The 17,401-nt window shown below is 33.1% G+C and overlaps 2 protein-coding genes across 2 annotated transcripts; one reads left to right on the top strand and one right to left on the bottom strand.

Moving 5' to 3' along the window:
- The first annotated feature begins 2,504 nt into the window (after window positions 1-2,504).
- Window positions 2,505-6,267, top strand: LOC106757005. Its single transcript, XM_022778993.1, has 7 exons — window positions 2,505-2,924; window positions 3,895-4,412; window positions 4,499-5,086; window positions 5,163-5,289; window positions 5,366-5,552; window positions 5,628-5,775; window positions 5,850-6,267. Exons 2-7 carry the CDS (start codon window positions 3,937-3,939, stop codon window positions 6,109-6,111), a joined length of 1,788 nt encoding a protein of 595 aa, XP_022634714.1. The 5' UTR covers window positions 2,505-2,924; window positions 3,895-3,936; the 3' UTR covers window positions 6,112-6,267.
- Window positions 6,268-7,751: 1,484 nt separating this feature from the next.
- On the bottom strand, window positions 7,752-11,620 carry LOC106757004 (importin-5-like). Its single transcript, XM_014639589.2, has 8 exons — window positions 10,299-11,620; window positions 9,987-10,190; window positions 9,095-9,205; window positions 8,828-8,907; window positions 8,664-8,730; window positions 8,530-8,588; window positions 8,275-8,442; window positions 7,752-7,770 (listed from the first exon to the last, which is right to left on the bottom strand). Exons 1-8 carry the CDS (start codon window positions 11,529-11,531, stop codon window positions 7,752-7,754), a joined length of 1,941 nt encoding a protein of 646 aa, XP_014495075.2. The 5' UTR covers window positions 11,532-11,620.
- Between the last annotated feature and the right edge of the window lie 5,781 nt (window positions 11,621-17,401).

Genomic DNA, 17,401 nt, shown 5'->3' with positions numbered 1-17,401 from the left:
ATTGCTTTTTTAACTTTCAAAAATTAATTTTCGAAAAACCAAATCACTTTCAGATTATATATTTCGAAAGTCATTTTCACCTCTGATTAGGATTGCATATTTGGAAATTATTTTTAATCTATGGATTGCACAGTCAAAGGGGCAAAATGGAATGTTTTCCTCTATGGAGGTGCAGGAAGAAACTGCCTATAATTAGATTGTAAGAGTTTTGGACCTTTTAAGACTAAAATTGAGGCTTGCTTTTCACACCCAGTTTTCAACGTCTTGATACTAAGTTTTGATTTTTTAACCTTTTTTTTTTTTTTTCAAAAATGTCGTATATAATGGAATCCTGATTCTACAGTATACATAAGAAAAATGTATTTGCATTTTAATTTAATTATTCAGATACATATACCCAAGGAAAACTCGTGGTTGTCAATAGTCCAACAATTTCATGATTTCCGCTCAGAGTCCTAGCTTTATTTAAGATTTTGTTCATCAAAATTGATGTTCATCTCAAACGGAATCAATATATATTTCATAAGTAATTAATTATATTATTTTTACTTAAAAATCTCAATGACTTAAATCAGTTATTTTTTTTTAAAAAAAAGCTTCAAAATATATATGCAGTATCGACGAACCAGAATTATAGAAGGAAAAGAACAAATGAATTGTAAAAATTAAATTTCATCTAATTTAATGGACATCTAAAACTAACTCTACATAAAAAATATTTATAATATTAATAAGACTTAATTACCTTTTTGTCAATTGGAATACATTTAAATTTAGTTTTCCAAATTAAAAAAAAAAACTATTTAGTCATTGAAATTTCTAAAAATATTTTGGTTTAATATCTATTTTGGTCCTTCTTTTGTGGGAGGGTTTGTTCAAAGTGATCCTTCTTTTTTTCAAAAGTTCACTTAAGTTCTCCTTTTACAAAAATTGTTCAAAAAGTGGTCCTTTTGCTAACGGTGTTAACTTTCTTAACGGCACAGCTGTCAGGTGGCTAATATCTGCTGAGGTGTAACGTTTTGACTGTGCTGGCAATGTTGTGTGTTTTAAAAAAAAATAATTAATTGTGAAGTGGAATTTAATAAAATTAAGTTTAAATTAAAAATTAAATTTAAGGTTAATTGCGATTCCCTCCGTTGCAGCAAGGTCCTCACTTGATGAGTGGTCGAAGGCGGCTCCGACGACATCGGCGAGTGCCCGCAGCCACCCACCACCCTGGGTTTTGTTTCCTGGTTGCGTCAATTGAAGAGGACGAACTCGTGAAGAAATCAAATTGGGTTTTGGGTTGCTTTTATCAAATTTTGTTTCTGAAATTGGGTTTCTGAAATTGGGATTGTTTCGATCTCGATTCTTCACTACAAACCTAGGTTCATATCTTGGGTATCTTTAGGGAATGAGAATTAGAGGAGGCGCAAGGGTGGTTGTTCCGGTGCTTCCCGATCTGAAATGGAGCATAGACAGAGAAAAGAAATGGCTCCGGCGGTCACCGGTGTCGCGATTAGTGCTGCAACGGGATGCTGGTGTGGTGCCATGGAAAAGAGGCGTTGCTCCATATCTCGATTTGGTGAAGATGAAGACAGTGCGTGCGGAGAAGATGGGAAATAAGAGTGTTATCGACGGTGCAAGGGACGTTACTGGGCGCATCGTGAGGCAGTGACTTTGGTCGGAGGCGTTCAGGCTGAGTTGTTGCTTTGGTTTAACGGAGAAGATGGCCACAAATGGAGGAAAGAAGAAGTTGCTCCGCATGAATGATGAGGAAGGAGGTGCGCAAGCAGTGCTGACAGCATTGCCAATGACCATTGTCGCCGGTGATGTTGACCTGGGTTTCTGGGTGGAGGAGAAGATGAAGAAAAGAGAAATTCGATAGATTTTTTTTTTAATTTAATATAATGTTATTTTATCAAATTTTGTTTCTGAATTTGGGTTTCTGAAATTGGGGTTGAAATTGGGGTTGTTTCGATTCTTCACTACAAACCTAAGTTCATATCTTGAGTCTCTTTAGGGAATGAGAATTAGAAGACAACTTCATATCTGGAAGCTTTTTAGATTCAACTTCATATCTGTGTTTGAAGAACTCTACAGGATTTATGAATTCTTTGAATTGTCAGTGTTTGAAGACCTGCGTTTTCCATTGCAATATTATAATTTGATGGTTCAACCAGATTGAAAAAATTAAAAAAAAAACCCGTTAATTTAAACCTAATTAACCCCAAATTCAATTTTTAATTTAAACCTAATTTTATTAAATTCCACTTCACAATTAATTATTTTTTTTTTAAAACACACAACAGTGCCACCAAAACATTACACCTCAGCAAATATTAGCACCTGACAGTTGTACCCTTAAGAAAGTTAACACCGTTAGCAAAAAGGACCACTTTGAACCCTTTTTACAAAAGGGAAGGCTTAAGTGAACTTTTAAAAAAAGGAGGGATTACTTCTTTTAAAAAAAGGAGGGACCACTTTGAACAAACCCTCCGAAAGGAGGGACCAAAATAGGTATTAAACCAAATATTTTTAATACCTAAACACTAAATTGGAAGAACTAAAATATATGTTTTTCAAATCTAAGAAAATAAAATATAATTTAGAAATGAAAACTGAATTGTTTCTTTAGCAAAAACACTCAAGTACAGACAAACTTTTTAAAAAAAAAAACTAGAAAAAAAAAAAAACAATGCGGAAAACATTATCACTGTAGTACGCCGGAGCTCCACGATCTCCCTCACCATCACCGCCGCCAAACAGTTACTGCCTCTTTTATCGAACGCCTTATATTCCTTCTTAAAAGCATTGTAACGGTTATCGCAGCGTTATGTCTTTCCAGCGGGGAAGAGTTGTATCCAATGCTCTCTTCTATATAAGCTTTACAACTTCATTTTCACAATCTTACAAACACCTTAAGTACGGTATCCGCGCTTCAGGTATGCCCCCTGCGTTTCATAATAACATAACATATGCTTTTTTATTTAATTTATTTTTTGTTGCTTACAACTTATTATATTAACATATAGTTCTGTGAAGTGCATGAATCCTTCATACACACACGAAGCGAAGATTTTGTTTCATTTTGCCTTTCATTCATTCATCTACTTTTTATTTTTTCTTCTTCCATGGTGCAACATTTAAGCAATGTTATTAATTTACTTGTTATTTAGTCATCAAAAGGCCGATTTTAACATATAATCATAGCACCAAAGGATACCACAGATTTTTCTTTTTAACACTTCCTTGTTCTGCTTCACCCATGTTAAGAAAATTGTTGATATTATTTTTGCGCAATTCTCATTTGTGGTCACTTTATTTTATTTAAGGACAATAATGTTACGCGCATTTGATTTTGGATGCTGTAACGTTATTTTTTTATTGTTGCTTAGAAATACTAAACTCGGTCTTATGTTTTCGTAGATAATGATGAATGATTAATGCAGGCCATCACTTTCATGATGTGATGTTGTAAAACAATGAATTATCTGAAATCCAAAATGATGGCATATTCATTGTTTTTTGTGATTTGTTTGTTGTTTGAAAAAAGGGAAGTTTTCTGGTTCAGTTTTTCTTTGTGGCGAGACTTTATATTTCTTGGATCCCAAGTTTCTCTTTCCTTACATATCCCTTCAACCATAGTCCAAATTAAACTTAAATTATTGCGACATTCCACTTGTTGAATAGAGGATCTGTCAAGGTATACTTTCCTTATAGATCTTTATTCTCTCTCTTTCTGCGTCTCTCAATTTAATTGTGAAATGCATTACTGCATACTACCTAACATAGAGATTGTGTATTTGTTTCCCCATTAAAAAGAAGGAAATAATCGCGTCTTAGTTTTGTAGTGCAACATGAGGTAATTGTTTTTGGTAGAAAAAGTTGATTATCTTATGTTGTTTGATGCAGGGTTGCGAAACTTGGACATAAATTCTCAAGTTAAATTCTCCTATGGGTGGTGGGAGTCCTCTTCTAGTTATTATTTTGTTCTCGTTCTTGCTAAGAAGTGAGTCATGGGGATGGTTTTCATCATCGAAGGAGACTCCTTCTAGTGACAAGACTTATTCCAATGGAGGCAATTTTAAAGGTTCTAGTGCCGAGTTCTCCATTGAGGCCTTCAACGACCAAAAGGGACTGAAGTTAATAGATAATGCTCAGAAGAAAATGATTAGCTCAAACTCTTGTTGGCAAAATGCATATCAACATCTTTTTGCAGGATGTTCTGAGATCTTGGCTGTTGATGAGAAGAGATCTAGATTAGCTTGGCACCTAAGTGATTGCTTTCAGAGGGATTCTGGAAGATCTCCTTTTCCCCACTGTGACCCCAAAGCTTCTATTGCTTCATGCTTGAGAACCTTAGATGACTTTGCCCATAAGGTTTACCTTGAATTCTACCTTGAAACCAACACCATTTGTTATCAGTTGCAGTTAAGTACAATTCCTTTTCCCAATTTATATTTTATTATTTTTCTTTGTCTCAACTTGACTAATGTTTTGTACATTTTCATCATAGGGCATATGCATTCAAACATGAAACTGAGAGACTTGTGACTGAATTAAAAAGTTCAGCCCAGTATGTCGAGGACAAGTTAGATAACATTGAAGAGAAAACAGAACATCTATTACAAGGCTCTAAACGGGTTCATGAGTCTCTTGATTTAATTGGTAGCCACACTCAACAAGTAGCTCAAACTGCTAGAAATCTGGAAGGTCATATAGATTCTGTATTAATTCATTCACAGAATGTTTTCGAGCAGACTACAAAAATTGCACTGTCACAATCACAGTTACAAGAAGGTCAAGAGGATATGAAGAGAAGTTTGGAGGATGGGGTAACAATGCTCAAAGAATCATATAATTATTTGGGAAAAGAAATTGAAAAGTTAAGGGATGAAGCCACTGAGATAGAGAATGAGGTAATTAAAGTTGGAGATGCCATGTCATTGAGGATGAACACCCTGCAAAGCAAAGCTGAAGATATTGGGAATATGGCTGGGCTTTCCTTAGATAAGCAACAACAACTTTTAGATGGGCAATCCACAGCACTTGAGTCCCTAAACTCATTGATTGAGTTTCAATCCAAGGCACTGGAAGAAAGCAGGTAGACAAGTTAACTCTCATAAATTTGAATACAGAGGTTATATATAGAAAATGTTGAGCTCCTTGGTGTATTGCAGGAAAACCCTACAATATTTTGCTGAATATGGGCATAGACAACATGAAGAGCTTGTTCGGCGTCAAGAACAGATTCAAGGATTTCATGATCATTTGATGGAAAATTCAAAGTCAATATTGTCTTCTCAGGTTTGGAATTTATTGTAAACTACTGGTTTTTGTACTTAATGGATAGTTAACCAAAACTTCTATTTCTACTTTACAGGAATCTTTTGAATTGAAGCAAGCTTCCATGTTTGTTGTTTTAGACCGGATTTTTGCTTTACAAAATGCCTTGTTACTTGAATCTAGAATGATCAAAGCTTTCTTCGTTTATTCCATATCAATATTTGTCATCTTCATGTTGACCAGTACGAAGCAAACATACAATATGAGACCGTTCCTATATATTGGTATGTACCGACTAGTGTTATTAGTTTATAAACCTCATTATATATTTTTTACTAAATATTTTTGGTTGTTTTCAGAGCTTTTTGCAACTTTCTTTGTGGAATTACTCGTTATTCGTTTAACATGTGACAACACTGAGCTCCAAACCTGGATAACAAATGTGGCCAGATTATTATTCATGGTAGGCGCTTCGGTTCAAGTGCTACATGCCATTTGCACATACAAGTAAGTTTACAAACATTAAATATGCTATTTTGAATAATAAAATTATATCTCAATATTGTTTGTTAATCATGCAGGGACTATGAGACTTTGAACCATCAAATGCTGTTAACTCTAATTAACAAAGTTAACACCATGCAAAAACAAAAGGAATTGTCATGGGACGTGGATACTGATTACGAGGACTGGTCTGAATGGGTAGATGCTGACTTACCAGATGATGTGAATTGCCTTGACGATCCTGATTTCATACCTTCAGAAGTTGCGGAGAATTCAATCACACCTATGAAAAATTATAACCTACGCTCTCGCAATCTTTACCATTCCATACTAATTTAGAAAATTAGAACTTTGTGTATTGTAAAGGTTTTTTATGTATTTAATATTTTTTTGCAAAGACTCTTGTAAATTTGATAGAGGTTAAGAGTTGATACCAGAGGAAGGAAAGTTGATTGGGGTTGAACAATTTCGATAAGTTTATGGGAAAGTTCTTCCTTTTAGAATGTATGACCACTGTGCTTAATTGATTTGTGGTAATATGTTTGAAGTGAACTTAATGCTGTCTCTGTGCAAGATAGTTTGTCCCAGTGGAAACACAATATCAGTATGTAACATGTTGCATGCCTGCATGCAAGATTATGTTTTTTGATTGTGTCTTCAAGTCTATCAGTGATGTTGTGCATTCTTCAAGTTATTGGGTCATTTTATATAATGAGTTCAATATTATCTAATTTGAAAGTTCCCTCTTTTTTTTTTCCTCTTCTTTGGATAATATAATTGTCACTTAATTTTCTTGTTGAAAGATATGTCTTGACTTTTCCAGGATTTTTAAGAAAAGACAAGGAGAAATTATAAAGTTATGATTGAGACTAATGCATTTTGTTTTTCTTTCTTTTTTCAGTTATTTGCTTTTTAAAATAAAAGTTAAAACTAAGGAGATAATTTTTTTTTCACAACCCTAAAATATATAGAATAAAAACGTATTTCAAAAGTAAGTATAAAAATAAGTAATTGTGTTTTTCAAAAGTATTTTTTCTAAACCCTAAAATAAGTATGTTTTTCGAAAGTATTTATTTTCTTTTTTATTATAATCCAAGTCTTTTTTTAGTTCTTCAATGTGAAATTGAATTATAAATCTTTTTTCATTTAATTTTACTGGTCTATCTATTGTCGCGTTAATGTTAGGTTTTCTCTATCCTCCATCACTCTGTTCTCACATTCACACTTCAAGTATTTCATAAACAATCAAAGAATCTAATTACCATACAATTTCTTTTTTTCTTGTGAAAGAATATAAACTTTTAAAACGAGGAGTACAACGAAGTCATAGTAATTTCCTTTGCAGGAATTTGAAGATAAAAATAATTGTACCAACGAGTCTCCCAACTTGACTCATTACGTATTCAAATTGAGTTAGAAACTTAATAGTAGAAACTTAGTAGAACCCTTAATCATGTTTAAATAATTTAAATGTTTAATATATTTGTGGAATGAAAATAAGTGAATACTTATAAAAAAAATATTATAATCAATACACTTTGATTATATTACAATAAATATATAAAATAAATAAAAAAAAATAAAACATCCTTATAAGGGAGTAAACTCATTAATTCTTCAATGGATTATTGAGTAAAATTGGATTAGAAAAGTTGACACAAAACTAATTATTTTTAGCATAACCACTCGTGATTTTGACACCGTATATTTTTTGAACTCTTCCTTCCAAAATCGATTACCTGTAATTGAAAGACCAAAAGAGAAAGTATTAAAAAGAAAGAGATAATCCTGACAAGGTTTTTGATTACAAGCTCCTAAAGATTTTTATCTAATCTAAGAATTAAAGCATTTCGTTAATCAAACATGCTTATTTGAATCTAATAATTCAAAATATTTTGTACTTCCTCACCTTGCAAACATGAAATAAAGCTGTTCATGCATATTGGCTTCAAACAAATCATTTTTGTGTGCCAAGAAACTTAACCAGGCAGGAACCATCTGCAAGTATATAAGAGGTCAAAAGAATAGCAAAACTTAGATCTTCAAAAACATAAATATATATGCCAGACCAGTGGTGAAATCTGTTTGGTAGGCTTTTACTACAGGCCAATTCCTATTTCTCTCCGTCTTTCTCGCTCACTCTTCCTTATTTCTTAATGCCCAGACCGTTTAAGAAATTAATAAATTATCAAACAGTCTTCGATTTCCATGATCTTGTGTGTTAAAAGGTACAAGCAATGAATGATATAACTGGAAAATGCAGTCTCGTGTGCTACGTATAGAAAATTAGGATCTATATGCTGACAAATAAATTAGAGTGGAAGTTTTTGTACGAGAATTGTTCCGTCAACTGTCAAAACTGGAATTAGTTTAGGATGATAAAATATCAAGTTTGGATTGTAGAAATAATTAGTAAATAATAAATTTGCAAAGTTTACTTTTCTGTAGAGACATACTGAACTTTTTTTCTGACAAAAATGTGAACAGAAGGTAGAGAAATACCGACCTCTAATTATGAGAGCCAAAGAATGAGTTTTGACATCAATGCATTTACGATGGAATTCAGAAATTCTTCCTAGAGCAGAAACTGTAATATCCTGCGCTTTTCCGTTCAGTGGTTGATTTGAATCGTTCATCAAAAGAACGAGTTTTGACAATTTTCCTAAAATGGACGAAACAGATATTAGCTATGAAATTATTATTAATAATATTGCCAATTGCAAATTGCAAATTATGGAACAAAGAAAATACTAGGATAAAGGCTTCAACTGAGGTGTTCCAAGCTCTACACAAATTTTAATTCCCCGTGTTGCCTCCTGAAAAGTGAACGGGGATAAATAATTGAATGTAGAAAATAGCACGAGAAAAGAAACCAAGGCAGGAGAAAAAACCTCTCTGATAGTAGAACTTTCGTCAGTGCATGCTTCCAGTAACATCGGAAGATAAATTGCGCAGTACCTACCCAGTAAAACAAGCAATAGGTTTTATCATACCGTTTTGAGATTCATAGTGTTTTGAGTATACAGGAAGGAAAAAGGAAAATTAAAAGGACTACTTGTGAGCAACTTCTTCACATCGCTGTAGAACTACATTTAAAGTTGACAAAGCAATACTTTTTAGCTTGGAGCTTTTATCCTGCGCAAGCGAAAAGCCGAAAACAAAAAAATAATTAAAATATTAAGAGCCTTGATGGAAAGCTCAGAATGAAAATCTTATAACGTAGGTCTGGCAAGATCCAACCAAATTAGTAATGGTAAATTATGTGATAACCCTCACATGGACATTGAACTCAGCATATATAATGCAAGATAATAATACTTACCTGAAGCAATGGCAAAAATTTTCCCATTACAGTATCGGCATTCTCATTCAGCGTTATGCTTTCTGGCAAAGTGTTCTTCAGAAAAAATTGCATTGCTAATCCAGCTTGCTCCTAGAAAAACATGAGATTGTTAGCTTATCAAGACAAGTTTGAAAATGAGTTAAAGAGTAAAAGATACATGCTGATGATAACAACAACGTTAAAGATGTGTTGAGGACACTGGAAAGGTAAATAATTGAGGAGTGTGAAGGCAAATGAGCAAGATATTTAGGCAAATTGATGGTTCATGCTTTCAATCATTGCCAGTGTGAAAAGAAAAATTAATTGAAGACTAAGAGTCTTCTTTTGTTTTTCTCTTCTAGAAAGTATTCATCATCATCGTCTCTTTTCTTTTAGTATAGTACTTCTCTTTGTTGTTTTTATTGCTGCAGTGGCTTTCATCACTTTTATTGTTTTCAGACCATCCTACTGTTAGGGTAATTTAATCTTATATACCACAAGTGTCATTTCACTGTTACCTTCACTCTCACACCGTTATTGTTGTTATTATTTTATTATTGTTGTTGTCATAACTACTGGTTTGCATTTAGTAACACTTCCTCCAACCGCCACCGAAGCATCACGAAACCTCCACCTCCAAAGAATAGAACCATCATCTTTGTACAGTCTGAGATACCACCAAAATCTATACAAACAGACCAAGAAGATGTGGAATATGGACGAAGTGAAGCCAAAGCTCAACTAATTCAAATAAACAGTGAATAGATATGAACTTTAAAAGGTTTTCCAAGTATTTATGTTTCAGGTATAAGGAGCAACAACCAATGTGGATTATGTAAGCTGCAACAATAGCTTCAGTCTGATATACACAAGTCAAACACAGGTACCATACCTTTACATTAAGGTCTTGTTCATTGTCCAGTGCATTGCAAAACACATGCACAAACCTATGATGGTAAAGGAGTTGCACCCCCTGAACAAAGTTTGAAGAGGTCAACATGAATTTGAAAGTTGCCATCCGAACCTGAGCATGGGAATCTTCCATCGACTCCAAAACTTTCCTCACTACTTCACCGATAAAACTTACCATCATTACCTGCACAGCACACGAAAATCATTACTAACCAATCATCACTGTGATAACAATCTAATTTAATATTCCAAAATTTTTGTTACAAAAAGAAAAATGTAATGATCAGGTCACCATTTCATCGGAGAAGTCTTCTGCGATCACACTCAGCATTGTGATTCCCGCACAGCGCACCCTCCATTCCTCGTTATCCAATTGAAGAAGGAACACTTCACACGCAAGAGGCACTACTTTACTCGCTCCGAGTGCGGCACAAAGCTTCTTCAAACCCTTCATTCCAGCTTTCTCGATTTCCAATTCACGCTTGCCATCACAGCCATCCTCGGCCACATACCGTAGCATCTTCATCGGCACAAAGAACAGCCTGCGCACGGTCTCGTGAGGAAGGTTGACGAACACATGTTCGTACTCTTTCACCTCCGTCATGACCACCACTAACTGAAAAGCTAAACAGTGCGTCTCCTCGCTCAAACTTTCGCTCTCCGCGATCTGGAGCACGTCGAGAACCATGTCATTCATGTACGGCTTCAAAAGCAACGGCTCTTGAGAAACTAGATTTATTAACTCCGCAAACGCGCTTCGGAAATAGGAAGCTTCGTAGCTATGCAGGAGCGTGAATACGCCAACCATGATCGCGCGGAGGAGGTCGTGGAACACCGGCGGTTCGGAGAACAACCGGATGAGGCTGACGACGGCGCCGAACGACGCGACCTGGACGTCGCGGTTAGAGGATGCGAGAAACTTAAAAAACGACGCGTGCAACGCGCGGACGGTGTCGATTTTCTCCTCGAGAGCGCTGGAGATGAGAAAACGAGAGTCGTTGGGAAGGTTTTTGAAGACGAGCGACGCGAACTCGCGGCAGTTGTCGTTATCGGAGGCTATAAACGAGGTGAGGAGATCAAGAGCCTGGGGCCAGTTTTGGTGCGTTTTGTAAGTAACGGAAAGGATTTCGGCGAGGAGGAGTGAGACGAGGCGGAGGACGTAGAGAGAAGATTCTTTGGCGAGGTAAGCGAGAAAGTGGACCTTGAGGTGGCCCTGGGCGATGGGCTTGAGTTTGGGCCAGAACTCGGCTGCTTTAAGGAAGTGCAAGGCGCGTGCGGTGTTGGCGCGTGTTTCGGGGGGTGCGTCGGTTCGAAAGAGGAAGAAGAGTTTGATGAGGAGGAGATCTGGGTGGTGGTGTTTGCAGCATTGGAGGAAGGCGAGTGCATGGGAACGGAGGTTGGGTTCGTTTTGGTATTGGGAAGCGTAAATGTGGGAGAAAAGGGTTTCAATGGGTGTGTTGTCTTTGGAGGTCAGAATTTGGAACGCTTTAGTTTGCAATTCCAATGGGAACTCTGAAGCCTCCATTCAAATGTTTCTTCTATAACTAAGTTTGAGGGGAAAAGGACAAAAGAGTATGACGGCTGAACACGAAAGATAGATTTTCCCAGTCACAAATGGAATTGCTTAAAAAGAGAGTGTAAGATTCCGATTCTGTTGCGCTTCCTTCATACAGTTGCTCTTGTTGAACTAAAAGATAACGTTCTTTAAGGGAAGTTTGTTGGTTTACTATTCACAAATGAAGTAGTGATTATTGGGTATAATGTAAGCTTATATGTTAATATGCATGCAGAGTGTTTCTGTTTTTTATCAATATTAAGTTGGATAATGATATTTAAACAACATTTTTTTGACAACATTTAAATATTGATTACGTGTCAATCTGTAATTGGTCAAAAATTACTCTACAATAATGTTTATGATTATTATTATTGATTGTGGAGTAATTTTTGACCAATCACAGATTGACACGTAATCAATGTTTAAATGTTGTCAAAAAAATGTTGTCTAAATATCATTATCCTATTAAGTTTGTTGGAATTTGGCTACAATTTCTTGTTCGAGTTTTATTAACTAACAGCTATATATTAACTGACAAGATCTTCCTGATAAAGATAATTATGAGATTGATTTTATTCAAGGTTATTAATGAAGTTTTAAATAGACAAAAGCTGAAGAATATTTATATGTACTCGAAAACGCTTAGTTTAATGAAAGAGAAGAGATTCGGTGTATAAAATGATGTCAATATCTATAATAATTTGTTGTTAACGGTCAGGTAAAAATTATTTTATGTACACAATTATCTTGATATCTATTTTAGTTTTTATTTTTGTAATTTTTATTGTTTAAAGTCGTTTTTTTTTAATTATTTTTTAATTTAGTCATTTTTTCTTAAGTTTGTTCACACGAGTCTTAAATTTTGTCTTATGTGGTTGCTTATAAAAATGGAGCAATTAGGATTTTGTAGTTTCCATAGTGGGGTTTTTTGGTCTCCCATGACAGCCAAGCAATTAGGATTTTTAGGTTTGGATTTCGATTTGTAGGTTGTTGTTGTTTTGTGGAGATTTATGATGGTTTGCATGGAGAGAAGTGATTTTGTAATAGTTTTCTCTAATGACTTTATGAAGTGTTGAACTCGGATTTTCTGGTTTCTAGAATATAACAAATGGTGTTGTGTGTGGTGGATGTAGTTAGGTTTTGTCACAATTTACAATTTAGAAAAGGAATATATGTGGTGGTCGAATTGGTATTGCAATTTGAAATTATAGGTTTGGATTGTGATTTATTATTTTAGATAACGAGAGGTTGAAGATGATGGGATGAAAATAGATCATGGACAACCATGTCAGAAAAAAATGGCCACCTCCCTGATTCAGTGATGCTCACACAGACACTTTGACCAAAAAAAAAAAGGAAAAAAAGTCTCTTTAACAACTTTTTTTTGACAATTTTTTTACAACACATACGTGGCAGTTTGTGATTGGTCCATTTCAAATATTTTTTTAGAATAAATTCAAACAAACCAATAGAATTGTGACACGTGTCCTGTTGTCAAAAAAAGTTGTTAAAAAAGAGTTGTTAAAATATCATTGTCCAAAAAAAAGACTAAATTAAAGAAAAATTAAAACACTACAAAATAATCAATATCATTTCAAACAAAAGTTAACAAAACCAGTATTAAGCCTTTATTATTTTATTAATAATTTTATTCATAAATTTTATAAATTATTTTCTTAATCATCTTACTTTTTAAATTTTATAACTATTTTTTATGATTATAATAATTTATGAAAATATATTTTTATAAATTGAATAACATTTATTTATTATCATAAAATAAAAGTACATATATTTTCATTAACCCTAAATAAAGATATTATCTAATAACATTTTATCCTATTAACTACTCAAGTTGCTTGAAAATTTTATCTACTAATAAAAAATATTGTATCATTTATCTAGTTTCTTCAAGTTAAGAAGATATTATGTTTAATAAATTAATCACCAAAAAAAGTTATCATATGTTTATCATCATTAGTTTTTAATTAGTGTACATATTGCGAACCTATTCAATACAAATCGTGGTTTTAACAGGTTCTTGTCCACCACAATTGAATGTTCATTTTTCGGAAGGTCGTCTTAGATTAAAAAAAAAAACATTGATATTTTACTTTATGCTATATTCATAGTAGTGAAAAAATAACATTAAGTTATGAAAGAAAAAAAAAGTGAAAAAGGTGTTATCATAATTTCTTAATCAGTACAGGAAAAATGTTTATCATATAATAAATTTGGTTTTTATACTAAGATGCTGAAATTTAAAACAATAAATGGAGAATGAACATAATATCAGTAATATAATAGTATTCTTAAAACTGGACCGTGGGTTTACTCAGTTTGATCTAACTTGATTCATCACGAGTTGATTATTAATGAGTCAAATTAATTCGATTAATTTATAAATAAGTTGGAAAATTTTAATTCGGTCTTGCTCACCATAAATTGATGGGTTAAACAGTTTGTTCATTAGCTTATTTAATTAAAAGTGTTTTTTTCAATTAAAAAAAATAACATTTTTTTCTACTTAAATCTAAATAAAAGAGGATAGTCTTAAATTAGATTTATGATCAATCAAACATAAGATTTTATTGTAACAAAAATATCACAAAATCTCCTCAACAAATTTTATAGTTGTTTTGTAGTTATTCAAATTTGTTTATGTATAAAAATTGAGTTACTAAGTATTGATTTGTGTATTTTTCGTGTTCTTTAACTATTTCATATAAAAATAGTTTCACGTGAGCCTCTCTTTCAATATTTTTGTAAAATGACTAACCTAACAAAAAGTACTTATTAGAAAAATTAAGTGGATTGGTGAGCTCATCCGACTCACTACAGGTTTAACCCGAATGAGTTAGGTTTTTAGTAAGCTGGACTCAAAATTGCTTCATATCAAAATTTCATTTTCTTTTCAACCCAACCCGAACCCGTGGTGGGCTGGATTGACTTAAGGTTTCAATCCATTTCGACAATCCTAACTTACATATTAAGATGATAACTTGACACAACTTATTCCTAATTGTTAAAAAGTATACTTTTAGCTTAATTCAACCTTGCAAAATAGGTTTATAAGATAAATACTATACTCTCATTTATACTAATAAATTGATTGACTTTATCTATATATAGTATAAGTTGACTTTATCTTTAATTAACGTGAAACTTTCAACACAACCATTAACATCAATTCGTATACATTTCAAGTATAAAACTAGATATTAATAAGTGGTAGATAGAAGTCTAATAATAGATGAAACAATAAACCTCACAAACAATTAATTTCGTTATAATAAATTCAAACTCATTACATAACTATAATATGTTAAGAAATAAGTTTTAAACCTAATTTAAAGTTATAAAACCGATTGTAAAGTAAGATTTATATTTATTTAGGTATCATAAATAATTTTTTTTTAATCAATATAAACAACCATTGTAAAGTGCTAATTTGGCACCATTTTCTTAATGTCGATTTTTTTTTTAAGTTGCATTGTTTTTATAATGCCAGAAGAAATTACACGATTTTGGTAAGACCTCCTGAGTGACTTGATTGATTGGAACTTAAATTTTATTATATTTTATTTAAAATATTCAAATATTTTAACATTTGAACTTAAGAAAAGGGATTATAATTAAAATCAAATTTATATGCTTTGTAATTATTTGTGATTTGTTTGCTTTGTACTACTTTAGTGTTGCAGAAGAAGAAAGAGATAAAAAAAAGTTTTAATAGATTAATACAATACTACTATTTTATCCTTATAGAAAAAATTTATATATATAAACATATAATATTATACAAACACAACAAACACCAGAATTGGTTTCCTAATTTCACTCACACACAAGACACAACAGCCATTACACCAAAATCGGTTCCCATATTCAGCCACACTCATAAACATGAATATGGGTGATAAACACTCGTATACACACAGGGACAGAATAAATAAAAACACATTTTATCTTTATAAATTTTCACAATTTGTTCTTTCAGACTCTCACAAATCAACACAAAAGAACACGATCCACACTCATAAATTCATCGCTCCAAATCTATGCACATAGCGCATTCACTCAAAGAACACAAAGTTAAACATAACCTAAGATTTTTTGTAAACCAAAACACTTGTCAATCGCATTAAGTTTTTTCCCACAATTGGTAATGGTTTCTCCATATCATTTTATTTGAATTTATATTTTAAAATAATCTTATTTTGAAAAAAAAAACTATCCACAAGTATATTTAAGGAGTTCTTAAATATAATATAATATATTTTTCTTAACAAGAAAACCAATTATTTTAATTTTTAATAATAGTTTAAAGGTTTAATACATCATTTAGTCTCTACTTTTAGGAGTTTAGTTCAAAATGGTCCTACTTTTAAAAAAAGTTTCCTTTTCACAGACCTCCTTAAAATTGTAACAGTACAGATACAGAACATCAGTGAACTGTTTATTTTGATGCATTGTAAAAAAATAAAATAAAAAAAAGGTTAAAGTAAAATACCCTTATCTGCCATTTTTTGGTTCAACCAGTTGCCTATGGTGCTGCAGTGCTAGGAAGCATTTTGAACAAAGAGAAGTGAAGAAATCATAGATATCCTTCTCCTGGATCCCTCACCCTTGGAATTGAAATGGTGGTGGAGTGATGACAAAGTTGATTCTCATAAAGACTGTTATCCCAACAAATATACCTCAGGTGTTTATCACCAACCAAAAACCAGCATTAAAGTGTTATGTTTTGTTAAATTTCCTTTTTATTTTTTCAATGAAGCCGTCTTTTACGTCCTGGTACTTCCAGAAATTATTGTTTAGTAAAGTTTCTCTTGATATACTGATACTATGAAGGAAAGGTAAGAGTGAAAATGAAAAGCAATTAAAGTAGTAGATACTAATTTGTAGATACCTATTCCCATCCCCATCCCCATATATGTAAAATATTATCCTTCCCTTTTACTGTGCTAGGATGGAAGATATAAAGCATTTAGCAGTGTAACTCTCGTATCTGCGTTCTGTGGATCTATTTTGCATGAAGTATGTCTGGAAATATGTCAACCGCAATCACCACTGCTCAATCACCAACATCATCATCATCAACAACTCAGTGTCAAAGAGTGGATGAATCTCCGGACCGATGATAACTCCTCTGTTACGGAGGTTTTCATGTCCTCCTTCGATCTCTCTTCATATGGCCTCCGAGCACACCGACTCTCGCCGCTTCCACTCCTGCAGCAGCCCCTTCCACACCAAAATCACCTACTCCTGTTGCTTCTCCTAAATCCTCTCTTCTCGCAGCATCACCTAAGGCCGCAACCCTCGCATCGGCGCCGACGACATCTCCACCACCGCAACGACACAGTAGCGGCATCTCCACCACAGTAGCGGAATGATACTAGCCACCGAGACCACCTCTGTTCAACTCCACCATCGCGCGACATCGAGTAACGAAAAATCACAACTTTCACAAGAGCGAAGAAGTCACTTTCACAACAGCAAAAATCGCATGGAGTAATCAAATTGAGTTTAGGATTTTTTTAGTTAACCTATTTTTTAATTTAACCTATTTTTAATGACTTCGGATAGTCATATAAGCTTCCTTTCAAACAATTCATTAAGGTTGTGCTACGTTAGTATATGTACGTTACAATTTTAAGTTTGTGAAAAGAATCGTATTGAACAAATTTTAATAAAATATAAAATTTTAATGAATTTTGTTGGAAGATAAAATTATTTTGAATCAAACTCAAAGAATGAACTAAATGATATATTAAATCTAGTTTAAATTATTAATTTATCATATTTTCTATTATATCTCATTGAGTTAAAATTAC

This window comes from Vigna radiata, chromosome 3 (assembly GCF_000741045.1).
Source record: "Vigna radiata var. radiata cultivar VC1973A chromosome 3, Vradiata_ver6, whole genome shotgun sequence".
NCBI lineage: Eukaryota > Viridiplantae > Streptophyta > Magnoliopsida > Fabales > Fabaceae > Vigna > Vigna radiata.
This window is presented reverse-complemented; position numbering and strand designations above follow the sequence as displayed.